Genomic DNA, 14,804 nt, shown 5'->3' with positions numbered 1-14,804 from the left:
GATCTTAATGGACATATTAAACTACTGTAATGCAGTCATTTTCATTACATCATTACAGAAGTGGCTCTTGTAAATTAACATTAAAAGTTTTCCAATCAATATGGTACCTGTTTTCTCTCCTTTATATTGGAAGTCATCCAAATGGGTTTGCTTCTTGGTTTCTGCAGTCAGAAGAAATTCATAGGGATTCTCATCCTCTTCAAGTTCTTCTGGAGTTTCCTTCATGTCTGAATCCTGAACAAACACAAATCTTTTACATCAAGCTCACGTCTAGGAGATCCTGAAAAATGCCATCAAACTCATGAGACACTTCATTCTAAAATGCTCACTAATAATTAAAGTGACATTCTTGCACTTTTTAAAATCAGGAGTTAAAGCAACTTTTTTCTTCCTCGATGACCTCTCCCTGAAAAATCAGGATTTGGTTATCCTGCCATTCTATACTCATGCATAATTTGATTAATGATACATTTTTAAAGTGATTGTTTTGAGGAAAAGAAACTGAAAAGAACAGTCCTCCAAGCCTTGCACAGAAAATGCTATAATTGAATAGATCGACAGAGTAAATAGATAAATTGAGGTCCCATTTTAAAATCCCAAGTACTGCCAGAGAAGAAAAGGACAATAAGAAGCAAATTCAACCATCGTCTGAATGAACGACTTGTATTGGGAGGAAGCCTGATTTCAAAAAAGCGGTTTGTGTCATTTGACTTGTGATTTAATATTGAGAGAAATACATCTTGACAGCCTCAATTTGTCACATTAAAATAATAAACAAACAAAGAAATAAATAGATAAATAAAATGTGTGAAGCAGGTACACTTAGAGACTCACAGCAAGATGACAGTGGTCCAGTATCCTTCGACCAAACAAGACCAGACAAGTACCACATGGAGCCCAAAAGAAAGAGCATTTCAAGGCATCAAAAAACATTTTAAATGTATTTTGATACTTAGACAATTCATGTTCCCCAAAAAATAACCACACCATCAGTACCAAGAACAGTATCACCACTTTGCTACTTGTTTCTTTTGATGGTCATTTAAAATCTAAATTTCAATGTCCTTCGCTATTCCATAAGATCACCACTTTCACATCAAATCCCACAAAGTGCAATTATGCATAATGGTTTATTATTTAGTTTGTCTGAATTTCACACTTTTCCAAGGTCGAAAGATGATAGAGCATTTCTTAAAAAAAATGAACGAACACAATTCATTCAACCTGCAGTGGAACAAGGGCAAGCCAATTTCCAGAATTCTTTCATGTTTAAAGATTACTATTGAATTGATCGATATCCTCTTATTCTGAAGCTCTTAGGTGTCATAGTAACTTTTCAAACTGAAGCAGCACTGTGCCTTGCAGGCTTTCTTATCTACACAAATTTTATACATTTCAAAAATCAATTGAATAATCCATATGATATTCAGTGAACTCTCAACTAAACAGCAGGCTTAACGGACAAAGACAGCTCATAGCCCACTTTCCCATGCTCAAGTCTCCTGGTCTTGCAGGCAAGGCATCAAGTGTTGAATATAATATCTAAATCAAAAGTTACAGCTGCTTTCACTATGATTTCAATAAAAGAAATTAAAACTGTTTGTATCTGTCAAAGAATCTTACATGAAAAATATGCAAACTCCAAACTGATATCAGGGAGTGGGGAGGAGCAAATGGATCTGGGTGTACTTGTTCACCGGTCACTGAAGACTAGCATGCAGGTTCAGAAAGCTGTGAAGAACGCAAATGGCATGTTGGCTTTCATAAAGAGGGGATTGGAGTATAGGAACAGAGACGCCCTTCTACAGTTGTACAGGGCCCTGGTGAGACCCCACCTGGAGTATTGCGTCCAGTTCTGGTCTCCAATTTTGAGGAAGGACATACTAGCTATAGAGGGTGTGCAGCGCAGATTTACAAGGTTAGTTCCAGGGATGGCGGGGTTGACATATGCTGAAAGGCTAGAAAAACTGGACTTGTATCCGATGAAGTTTAGAAGGATGAGGGGGGACATGATTGAGGTATCCAAAATTATCAGGGGGATAGACAGGGTGGAGTCGGATTACTTGTTCCCAATGATGGGGGAGACGAGGACTAGAGGGCATAGTTTAAGAATACAGGGTCGGCCCTTTAGGACGGAGATGAGAAAACATTTTTTTACCCAGAGAAGTGTGAATCTGTGGAATGCTCTGCCACAAAGGGTGGTAGAAGAAGATTCGCTGATAATGTTCAAAAGAGAGTTAGATAAGACTCTAGTGGGCAAAGGAGTTAAGGGTTATGGGGATAAGGCTGGAAAGGGGTACTGATGGTAGTGATCAGCCATGATTTGTAAATGGCGGTGCTGGCTCGATGGGCCGAAGGGCCTACTCCAGCTCCTATTGTCTATTGTCTATTGATATCAGTCTTCTGGCAGTGCCACCATACCACCCAATAATGTGCCTTAAGTTTGAAGCCTTTGAATGCAGTTTAAATAATCTATGCCTGTCCTTCCTTCCATTATCCTTGATAATTTTAGTTCTGGTAATCCATTGTTCTGGATCCAGCCACCACTCAAGTCATTGCCCACTGTCCTTGCACAAAGGGCGCAGATGTAGGAAGCCAACTTTGCCAGCCTTCCGCAATCTTTGCTTCAGTTACAGATCTTGGACAGCAAGATAAGGAAGCACTGATTCAGGCAATCAATTTTTAACAAATGGCAAAAATGAGGATAAAACGATCATCTTCAAAAGTTTTAAGCCATTTGAAAAGGTTGAAATATCTTTTACAGGTACATGGTAAATTGATTAAAACTCAAGTAGAAATATTTTTGAGAAATAAACACAAAAAAGACAAATTAAAACCATCGAACTACAGTAAAATAACAATATACTTTCCCTTTTATCTTCTCTCATGTACAGGCATAGTATCCCCATTTAACTCAAAGGGGTCTTTGATCCTACACGAGATCTGAACAAGGATTGGTGATTCCCTGCAGAAAATTGGACAATCCCATTAACATTAGTTTCCACTGCTGAAGTCCAGTACTGGAGCAATACTATCACTCTCCAACTTCAGCATTCTGCAAGGCTGGCTCAAACCCATCAAGATTCACCTTAGTATTTCCTCCACTTAATAGATCCCTTCTAGATCCACAGCATTTGAATCAAATTACTGTGAAATTCTAAAATGTTTTACTGCTGCAAAGTAAACTTTCCTCTCAAGCGTACCAAGCTCCGAATTAATGCTTTCTGGACCCCAACAAAAGCGACTTAACAGACAAGACAAAAAGACTCATCATTTGCTTCTGTTACTATTTAACCCAAGTTGCATTATTTTTACTTGTTTATCTCTAAAAACAGATCATTTGAGGGATAACACAATTTTCATATGTCCTGTGTCATTAAAATTAAGATTTCCAGCCATGGCAGTTGCAATCTGTCCTTTCCTCAAGAATGGTGATGAAATGACAGGGCATCAAAAAATTCAAGCCTGTTGCTTGAACTCACTGCCCACCATCAATACTAAACTCATTCAGATATTGAGGGGCAACCAAGCTAAACCTCCTTCTCCAAGACCTCCCATTAAGTGGAGAAGGTTACGAGACCAAGCCACAGATTGCAGTCTTGAGCTCTGCCTTTAGCAACATTCTTTTGGCTTTTAAGAAGCAGTCAAAAGTTTTAATTATCTTCAAATAGCTTTGACAATCATATCACTCAAACTTGGTGTAAAGCTGAGGGACTTGAAATTAAATGCCCCTCTGCTCTGTGCCAGGCAATGGGCTCCATGGCTGATCGAGCAACAGTGGATGAGCCATCTTGACCAGCATCCAAACTCCAGTCCGTTCCAATTTCAGTACAAAAGGTACACAAGTTGGAAAACATGTCCCACGAGGATAAGGAGTTTCTTTCCTGCTGGAAATCACCCCATTGATTAGATCTCTCACTGTTAAAATAGGATGTCTTAATTTCACAAACCCTATCTCCCTTGTAGACAGAGTTGAGGGAGGGGAGATTGATTTGCATGATGGTTTGAGCTGTGTTCACAACTCTGCAGTTTCTTCCAGTACTGACAGAGCAAGCTATGGTGCATCTGCACTGGATTCCTTCTAAGGTCATCTATAAGAGGTGAATGCTATATTGGGCACATGCCAAATTTCCTTCGACTTTCAAGGAAGAGGCATTGAAGCTTTCTTTGCTGAGGCAACAATGTGGTTGAACCAGGACAAATTGAGGGTGATATTTATACCTAAAAACAAAGTTCTCAACCATCTCTACCTCAGTACCACTGATACAGACAGGGGCATGTGCTCCACCCCATATCCCAAAGTCAATGACTAGCTCCTTGATCAAGCTGAGGTTGAAAGAGAGGTGGTTGTCCTGAAACCATTCCATTAGATTCCCTATCTCCTTCCTGATTCCATCTCGCCATTGTTTGAGATCTAGTCTAGCGTGGCATTACCATCTGTGAGCATGTAAATGGAGTGATATGCAGTCTATAACTAGTCACAAGAAGGCACAAATGAGTTGAGTACACACACTTGTGTGGCACTGCTGTCGAGGATTATTGTCGCAAACCACTAGTCACAGGCCTCCAGTCTGAGAATCTATTGTCCACGGCCACTCACTGGCTTCTCCCACACAGCCAATGTTTTTGAATATTTTAATATAAGATTTCACATCCAAAGTACAGAGAACCTATGGATAGATGTTAAAATTCTCAAAGATACACTCCACTTAAAATCACCAATGCCTGAAGAGGGCGCACAAAATCAGTGAACCGGTGCGGACTCGAAGGCCAACATGGCCTGTTTCCGCTCCGTAAATGGTTATATGGTTATGGTTAAATCCTCATTGATCGCAGCCTGCTGGTCAGGAGGTAGACGATCTAGTCCAGAGGGGTTGCTGAGACCGAGGTCCATGAGTTTGAAGATATTTGTTTGAAATTGTGGGGTTTAAGGCAGAGCCATAGTCAATAAATTGGAGTCTGACATAAACAACCTTGCAAAATACGTGTTCCAGAACTGAGCCACTGAGTGGCAGAAATTAAGGCATATAATAATGTTTTTATTTCATTCTGGGATGATCGTAGTCTTTTCACAACAGATTGGAGTTTTATGTTGTAATTGAAAAAATTTAAAGATGTCTTTAAATAGGCCTACCAGCTGATTAGCAGAGCTTCTTTGGGCATGGCCATGGACTCAATCTGCGCCAGTCTCTCTCCACAGGCAGATATGATATCTGCACTGGTAACTGTAGGGGCAGAATTGCCTAGTGCTAAAATGACAGGTGATCTCATCTCACTGACCCATTCAAAGCAAGTGCAGAATGCATTGAGCTGATCAGCAAGGGATGCATTGTTGCTGCAATTCCGCCTGACCTTGTATTGAAGCCTCTGATGGCAAGCATACCATTTGACAACATTCAAGTCTCTGTGAGATGCATCTTGCCTCTTTGTGTCCCCGAAGGCCGAGTGAAGGTCGACCCTGGGGGTTTCTGTTTAGATTTGGGTCATCCAACTCTAATGCCTCAGACCTGGACTTTAATAGATTGAAGAATATGAAAAAGCATACTACAGTGAATTTTGATATTCATATGCAGGTACAATCAAAATTTGTCACATTAGATAATATGCATCCAACCTACAAGGTCACAGCTCCCTCTACTGGAATCTCAGGAATATTGTATTATATAACAAAACATCAGCAGAACATCCACAGCACTATTCCTGTGAAGTGCTGTGGAAAAAGCTCGAACTGCAGCATTGTGGGATAAGAGAAACTGGAGGCATAAATTCTTTGGCTGCTCAACTGGGCAGAACAGGATACAGGGAGCAACCCGGCAGCATGAGGATTCCAATGACCCATTCTTTCAGCACTCCACAAGTTGGCACTTATGAGGTTTTTTTTTAAAATAGTCTTTGAATGTCTCTGGTAATCCAACAGATTAAAAACAAATTAACCTTGCTTGGAATATCTCCAAATATTTGAAATGTATTGCACACAGGTAAAATAATGTGTTTTACTTTTTTTGTTTAAATCAAGGATATGTGAATGGGTGGATCAGTGAATGGGTCCCTGCAACTTGCAAAACCACAAATAGAAATTCTGCCTGGCCTGCAGGGAAAAAAGAATCTCAGGGTTGTATGTGATGTCATGTGTGCACTCGAACCAAAGAATCTGAACTTTAACTCAGCACAAGGTTGGCTCCTTAGCTCATCAATGTACTCTACCTCTGGATCAGCATCTTGTGCTTAGCCCATGGATCTACACCCATGACTGTGTGGCCAGGCACCATTCCAATGCCATCTACAAGTTTGCCGATGACACCACAACTGTTGGCAGAATCACAGACGGCAATGAGGAAGCATACAGGAGGGAGAGATCAGCTCGTTGAATGGTGTAACCTTGTGCTCAATGTCAGCAAAATCAAGGAGATGATTGTGGACTTCAGGAGGAAGTCAGAGGAACACGACCCAGCCCTCATTGAGGGCCCAGTAGTGGAGAGAGTCAAGAACTTCAAAATCCTGGGAGTCAACATCTCTGAGGATCTGTCCTGGACCCTCTGTATTGATGCAACCACAAAGAAGGCTCGCCAGGGGCTTTGTGAGGTGTCTGAGGAGATTTGGTATGTCACCAAAGGCTCTCGTAAATTTTTTGTACACCTATAGGTGTACCATTGAGCATTCTGTCTGGTTGCATCACTGCCTGGTATGAAGGCGCCAACTCCCAGGACAAGAATAAACTCCAGAGGGTTGCTAACTCGGCCTGCAATATCACAGGCATCAGACTTCACTCCATCGAAGATATCTACCTGAGGCACGTCTTAAAAAAGCAACCTCTATCCTCAAAGACCTCCACCAACCAGGTCATGCCCTCTTCACTCTGCTACCATTGGGGAAAAAGGTACAGGAGCCAAAAGATGAGCATTCAATGGTTAAAGGACACCTTCCACACTGCCATCAGATTCCTGAATAATGAACAAACCATTGACACGGCCTTACTTTTCATGCACTGTTATTTTTACTTTTTTTAATAGTGATGTCATAAGATGGTTTTAATATGAACATTTGCCCTATGATGCTGCCACAGAACATCGAATTTCCTCACTCACTCATGTCAATAAATTCTCATTCTGTCTTGTGGTCAAATGCATGGCATCTGACCTCCAGCATGCACTTTCCTCGACAGTTACAAATACACAGGCTTGGTTCGACATGGAGCTCTTCGGTAACTGGTCATTTATGAATCATATTAAGTTCTTGAACCAAGAATATGTTTTGAAATTGAAAGTGTCATTTTGTATTATGTTCGCCCCTGACAAGTTTTTTTTAAGATTTGCTGAAATTTAGCCCTGAATTGTTAAAGATTTATCTTACATTTACAGCTTAGGACACCTTTCATCTCCAGGTCCATTTTTTGTGAGATTGATGGAGCGGCACATGAGGCTATATTTTCAGTCACAATATATGGAGCTCAATTATTCTGTTAATTATGTATCAAGAAAATAATTTCTTCCTGGAGAAATACTTCTCATATTTTCATACAGATGTCAAGTCACCTGTTGGACTAAGACAATCCTGAAACAAAAACAATCTGTTTGTTCCATACAAAAACACATTTCCCCAAGATTTTAATTTTTTTTTGTTTGCATCGGATAATCAAACATGACTTTTAGAAGATATTTTAAACAGTAATGGCTGACAGTTTTTCCCTAAAATAGCAGTTTGATGTTGAAGAGGAGTACTTCAAAAGAATAGGATCCTGCAGAATTCTGTTCAGCTGGAATAAGAGAAACATATTACACATACGTTGCTAACATTTGTTTCTGCAATCCACAGATTTCACTTTGCACTGGGAAAATTAGTGATACTTGAAGATTACACAATAAAAACTTACAGCATGGAGAAGGTGTACTGGAATTAACTCCAGACAGACAGAGTAAAGATAATTTGACATAGGTTTTCTTTAATTTACTGACCTTGATTAATTCTGGAAGTGAACTAGTTTCCACATTTGGAGCTTTCAAACTTTCTAGCCCTTCAATGGAGTGTGAGGTGGCATTGCACAGAGCCTCATATGGACATTCCTCTTCTTGCTGATTTTCAAATTCTGTAATAAACTTGCACAGTTCCAATTGTTCCTCACCTTCAAATTGGAAAGGGGGGAGGGAGAGGTGGGAGGAACAGAAACAGATGAGCTACATCTCCAGCCATTTTCAAGCAGGCAAACACAAACTGAGCATTAAAAATATTCTCCACAAAGACAACAGTATTCACATCATCAGCAAGGAAAGGATCATCTGAGGCATCTTCAGGGAACAGCAAATTAATTCAAAAGAAAACCAGTCATTAAAAAAAATTATAATTTAACTTCCAACTTTGTATCATTGTAACTATGCAAGGGAAGACAATAAATTAATGTTCATCGACCCTCGATCAGGGAAGGAATCAAGTGGCCATCTCCTGCATTAACATTCACTGAAAACAAAGTTCAGTACATGTCTGCTTTGTCATATAATATTCAGCTGTTTGTGAATCTAATGAGTCCTTTCTCAACACTGTCGTGTACTTTGGGTGTCCTTCGTGTTCGGACCTGGTACTTAAGTATTCAAAGGGGTTCTGTTCCAGATGTACTTCCATTGTATGTATTTCAGAAGCTACCTGTCTCCACTCAAAATGTTGAATTTTAAGTAGGCATTTATAACCATAGAAAGTAGAGCTAATTTATTGTTGTATTTACATTTAAAAACTTTACTGTACTGTTAAATGTGGGAATAGGAGAAATAGATTCTCCAGCTTGTATTGAATAAAGATTGTTTGCATTTATCAGCTTTAGTCTCCAGTGATTCAGTACACCTATTTGCATTTTGCCAATGGTTTATATTAACCACATATGCAATACAAAGGACACTGCTTTCTTATTCATTGTAGACTGTCTGGTCTTTTGTCTCAGGAATATGCAAACAAGTTCACCTGCAGCAGTCCAATCTGCCATAATAAAAAATATACAATTTAAGATTACAGATGTACACACACAATCTTGGTCTGTCACATTAAGAATGATCACTCATGTAACTCAAAGTTTAAGCATTTAAATTCCTGTTGATGCCCTTTCTTTGTCTGGACTTCTGTGAACTCAGCACGTTTTAATTAGATACACTATCAATTTAAATCATTATTGTTGTTAAGATACTGTCAGGTCACTCGTCTGAGTGCTACTGGTACCATGTAATCCATGCTGCATGGTTGGCGACTAAACCGGTGAGGATGGTGGGGAGATACCCTACAGGATGAAAAACAAGACCCATCAAAGAGTGAACAAACCCTCTTGTAGGGTCAATGGCCACCTAGCCAACAAGTGCTGTGAGGCGCAGAAAGGGCATCCATTGCATTGAAGCTTGGTCTGGCCATTCACTGCAACAAAAATTCCCCCAACCGTCTCCATGCCACTGGATCTAGGAGGGGATATCGAGAGGGTGGGTCTGAACCTGTGCAACCCCTACATACTTAAATCCATTCACCCACGGGCTGCTCCTTTCTGAGGAGTGGGGTATCCTCAGATCAAGGGAACCATCATCACCCTATGGGATGGATAGCCAGAATTAAGATATACCAACACTTTATAATTTATGTGCATCCTTAATAGAATGCATCCATTTGGAATTGCAGTGGGAATATGGGAATGAATTAGATCCAAGGGAAAAGCCAGAACTATGCTTGCTGTCAACAATAAAAATAAGTACAATTCAGGTAACAGCATAATCGCTACAACTTTCTACTTGTGCCAATGCAGCAGGACATGTCTTACAACAATACTGGATGCACTGGCCTTTCAAATATTGTCTACAAAACCATGATTGAGTTTTGAGTAACCCATGTTGATTCTGCTTCATCACGGAGTTCGACTCCAGCACAATCAAAGGAAAAATAATCTCATTCCATAAATACTGTATGAACATCACAATTCAGAGATAGGCATCTGCAATACTGTACCATCAAACCCATCTCCTATCAATGTTCTCACCCCCGTCTGTAATCCTTTCTTGAATGTTGCTTTGCAGCTGTAGCTTTCATTCCAGTTATAAGTTTAGTCAAAGGTATCGCCAAGCTTTTGGATGGAAGGTTATTTGCAGTTAACCAACTTTCAAACAGTATATGGCAGAGATGACTGAAGCCTCAACAATCTTGCTTGCTCTCCAAATCATTAATAGTACATCAAACTGGACTTCTGTCACTGCTGCTAAAGTGGCCGTCACTTCACCCGATACAAAATAGACGACTGCCACAGCTTCAGCTTTGTTGTTCAATCATCTCCAAAGATACTTTTTTTAAAATAAAATCTAGAGCAGCGCTCCTGTTTGTAAGGTAAAACATCATGAGATGGGAATGTGTAAGGAGTTACCCTGTACAGGGCTGTAACAAGATGTGAATGCATCCTTGTACTCACAAGATAAGAGAGACATTGATGGATTGAGAGGCAGGAAGCTAGCAGGGAAAGGATAGCAACAGTTTTAGTCATTGGACAAGTAATGATATGATGATGTTCTAAGCATGTATCCAAGGGTATAAAAAATCACCATTTTGCTGATAACGGCAGAATGCATTCTCCGACTAACATGGTTAGTTGCAAGTGTTACAATCCGGTAATAAAGAACAAAGAACCCTGATTTTGACTCAGTCTGGTGTTTGTCTCACTCATTCATGAACAAAGCAGACCTAACATGTTGCACATACACTGGCCACTCTCCAACAGTTGTTTCCACCTGAATGGCCCAGGGAACATTTCAAAGCTTTGATTGAAGGATCCATTTCAAATCATTTAAACTTATAATAGTTCAAAATATTTGGAACTGATTTTTTTTTCCCTTAGACACATATATTCAAAATTTATCTATTTTATTAAGAAACCAAAAAATTATGGTGTTAAACCATTAAATAATCTCCATGAAATCAATGAAAGCGGTTTCCCAGCAGCCAAACCTTCCCGTCCATTTTAAATGAATCACTGCCCTTCTGCCAGATTTAAACTGGTGCAGGTTCAGACAGGTTTCCCTGCTCAGTAGCTGGCAAATCCTTGGAAGATTATGTGCCAGTAGACTCCAAGAAGGGCTGTACAGATATCCAGGGACTCTGATGAGCAGATGGCCACACAGCTCCTTGTGACAGCACAGCCCCAGTGATGAGTGACCTACCTGAAGGTGTGGATGCATTTTGCTAGAAGAGCTGCCCTTCTATCATTGAGATGACCAAAATCATGGTCTTAATTTTACTTTCTTCCCTTAACAACTTACCAAGAAACACAACAGATTTATTTCAATCAGTTGTTTCTGTCACCAGGAAAATGAACTGAGAAATGTTTATTCACCTTCTTGCATATCAAATCTACCAATTTAACAAGGTGAACTGTTCATTAATTGCAACTTCAAAGGTTCAAGGAGAACTTCATATCAAATAAATCAAATTATTGTCTCACCCATTGACTTTTGGCGACCAAGCTGAGGAATAGAAAATGGGTGTGTTTTGGACACTGCAACAGCATTTTCTGTGTACTTCGGGATCTCTTTTCCTGCTATATGATCTGTAGAAAGTATAATGCAACAGAAAAGAACTCGTCTCTCATTAAAAAAGAGTCAAATCATTAGGCATTTGATACTTACAAGGTGTAGCCTCTATATATTTAATTTCATTCTCTTCCAAAAGCAAAGCTTTTGTTTATTCTGCCATCAAAATTGACCGATCAAGGACCCTCAACACCTAGGCCATGCCTCTTCTCACTGCTACCATCAGAAAAGAAATGCAGAGGCATGAAGACAAACACCCAACGGCACAAGAGCAGCCTCTTCCCTTCCACTACCTCACTTTTTCTCTTCTTTTGGACCAATTCATTGTTTAAATAATGCATTTACGGAAATGCAACTTGGTGAAATTTTGTGCCTGTAATACACACTAATTCTGCCACAAAACAACAGATTTCGTGACCCATGTTTCATGACAATAAATTCTGATTCTGACCTGCTGCCAAGATCAGCAACTGTCTCCACTACTGAAAGCCTTTGACAGTTCGGTGTATGAGATGTTTAATGTTAGATGGTGCATAATTAACTTCTCTTTTCTTTGTGCAAATTGTGAGGCTCAAGCTGCCACAGGCACTGGCAAATTTGTCTAAGCTTCCCTGGATATCAGTTTCTGAATGCACAAAAGTCCCTGAAGATAGTAAGTAGGGTAGAAAAATATTACCAGAGTCAGCATGAAAAACCAACAAGCCGACCTCTGATAAAGGATAGCTGAATTTATTAGGACCAAAGCTTTTGGTGACATTCTGGACGTGTTGAAAAATGTGGATAATAAGACTGAGAACCGTTGTGGTGAAGATATTCTCATCCATTTAAATATCAGTGTCCTTAATGACAATAATGTTGATTTCTGTAACAAACGATTTTGGTTGTAGGAGAAATATCAAGCCACTTGTTTGGTCAGACAAATGATATTGATAATTCGGCTGTAAATGAAGCCCTAATTGAAGTAGACAAAAATATCAATAGTAGGAGTCTGATCAACAAGATCTTTTAACGGTTGTTAAAAGAGACCTTAATATAGAGAATTTTATGAGGAATGGAACTCCCTGCAGTAAGTCTCTTAGGAATAATCATAATTCTGCTGAAAAGAAACATTACGCCAGACAGAAAAGGGACCATCACAGGATGCAATCGCTGTGTAAGAATAACAAAAAGACATTAGCAGACCAAATTATGTGCAGTCCAGTCAATGCTAGGAGTTAGATGTTCACTTCAGGGAGAACTTCCAAGTCAGCAATGATCTTGCTAAGTTCAGTTCTCTCATCCATCTTGCCAATCAAGAGACATATGGATGTGGAGGAAACACAAGAGGCTATCTGGTATTTTATCAGTGATCTCACTGCTGGTCCAAATGGATAGACCCTTTAAAACCTCGAGTGTCTTGACAGGGACGTTGCAGCACCCATCTTCTCATTTTATGTAGGAAGATTGGGTTGAGTCCTAACAGGAGTAGCATGGCTTTAATTCCAAAATTTGATGAGTGAAAAATTGAGAAATATTGACAATCAATCACAAGAGGTTCCATTATTTTAAGGATGTTTGCAAAGATTTTAGCGACAAGACTTGTTGAGGCAATCAACATTAGTGATTTGCTAAAAGGTTTCATAACAGCCACACCCAGTTGTAATGAAAATATTGCTATCTTAAATAATTTATTAGCAGGTGCAAATCAATTTTTTAATGACTGTGAGTGTTTTTATTGATCTCACCAAAACATCTTCACATAGATTCTTTCAAGACTAGCAAAGGAAATGGGGTAAGGATTGATGCCTTTTCAATCAACCAAGAGGTAAAGCCCAGTGACCTGCTTTCCACAATATGATTTAATTGTGTGATGGATGTGTTTCATGAACTTTAGAAAAGGCTGGGACTAGCTTTAACCTTAATGAACATATTGCTACTTGCAAGGCCCTAGCATTGCATTGGAAATATCACTCCAAATCCTCATCCCAACTCCTAAAAAAGACTCTCAACAAGATAAAATTAAGCAAATGTGTTAGCTTAAGAATATGACTAGATATTAGTAAGAATGAAGGTACTGTACCTTGAATAAGAGTTGCTATCTCCTTACTCTTCTGAGCTGGATGTTCTTTTACAATCTCTAATGCTGACTTGCCACGCACATCTTTAATATTAACATCAATTTCTGTCCAAACAAAGTATTGTTCATCAGAAAGCATGTGACCATAACTAAAGCTATCTAAATATACCATCCATTAAATGGAATATTTATCGTTGTTCTGGGAACCAATTTATTTCCCACTGCAGAGTAGACAGGCAACCAGTGTACACTTGAAGTTTCACACAGCAAGTAAAATTAGCATCATTCAATTAAGCTTTCTATCCCAAAATAACTTCTGAAATGAACATTAATAGCGTGAACAATTAGCTCATCAACACTTGGTAAGCCAGCACTGAGGTGTACAAATATTTAACACAAAATAGCCACAAAATAATGAAATACCTAATCAATTCAATTAATTTTCTGATCAGATGGCAATGTAGAAATAGCTTATATCATAAAAAAATGTGTACAAATGTCTTAGGAAAATGACATTTGTGACCACCTCTGTAGATGACTTTAGAGAAATTATGTTGAGACAATGATTACGTTGACCAGCATTGAAAAAATTAAAATCTAGTTGTGTGATATTCCAGATAAAGAAAATATAGAGAGAATCAGATGGCATTAATGTAAACGAGAGTTTGATCAGCTGGATGTGGACCTTTAATGTTCAGCTCACAAAGCATTTGGAATTTGTTAAAATAATCTGAGAATGATTAGAAGTGGAATTAACACAGAATTGTGGAACTAACATGACAGAGGGAAAAACACAATGCTGGAAATACTCAACAGGTCAAACAGTGATAAAGATACAATAACCAACATTTCGGACTTGAGCCTCTCACCAACGAGTGACCAAAACACCAGCAGACACCCAAACAAATTGGTGGGGGGGGGGAGAGAGACACAGCCCCATAGGCAGGAGGCAGTAGAGGGAAGGAACACCAGCAAACATGGAAAGAGGGAAATGGCTCTGTGAATGAAGAGGTGGAGAGCTGGAGAAAAGTAAACAGAGGAAAGGGAGAAGAGAGGAAGAATGGGAAGTGGGCTAGACAAATCTAGAGAAATCGATATTAACGCCATCCTATTGGAGAGAGCCCAGAATTGAACAGGTTGGCCACTGGGAGATCCTAGTCATTGATGTGGACAGAGAGAAGAATGAATACAGTACCTTCATTCAGTGAAGCAAA

The 14,804-nt window shown here is 39.4% G+C and overlaps 1 protein-coding gene across 25 annotated transcripts in view; it reads right to left on the bottom strand.

The window, feature by feature from the left end:
• Positions 1-14,804, bottom strand: part of LOC138764999 (ankyrin repeat and SAM domain-containing protein 1A-like) — a 335,613-nt gene that overhangs the window by 209,327 nt on the left and 111,482 nt on the right. For all 25 annotated transcript variants that reach the window (XR_011358405.1, XR_011358406.1, XM_069941579.1 and 22 more), the window contains 4 exons: positions 13,594-13,695; positions 11,447-11,551; positions 7,953-8,119; positions 108-234 (listed from right to left, as the gene is read on the bottom strand). Coding sequence is in view for 23 of the 25 variants with exons in the window: in XM_069941579.1 (XP_069797680.1) it covers positions 108-234; positions 7,953-8,119; positions 11,447-11,551; positions 13,594-13,695 (501 nt within the window). In the remaining 2 variants the exon portion in view is untranslated. The remainder of the gene's footprint in view (positions 1-107; positions 235-7,952; positions 8,120-11,446; positions 11,552-13,593; positions 13,696-14,804) is intronic.

This window comes from Narcine bancroftii, chromosome 5, assembly GCF_036971445.1.
Source record: "Narcine bancroftii isolate sNarBan1 chromosome 5, sNarBan1.hap1, whole genome shotgun sequence".
NCBI classification, from domain to species: Eukaryota; Metazoa; Chordata; class Chondrichthyes; order Torpediniformes; family Narcinidae; genus Narcine; species Narcine bancroftii.
The sequence above is the reverse complement of the archived record's forward strand: the minus strand, read 5'-3'. Positions and strand labels throughout refer to the sequence as shown.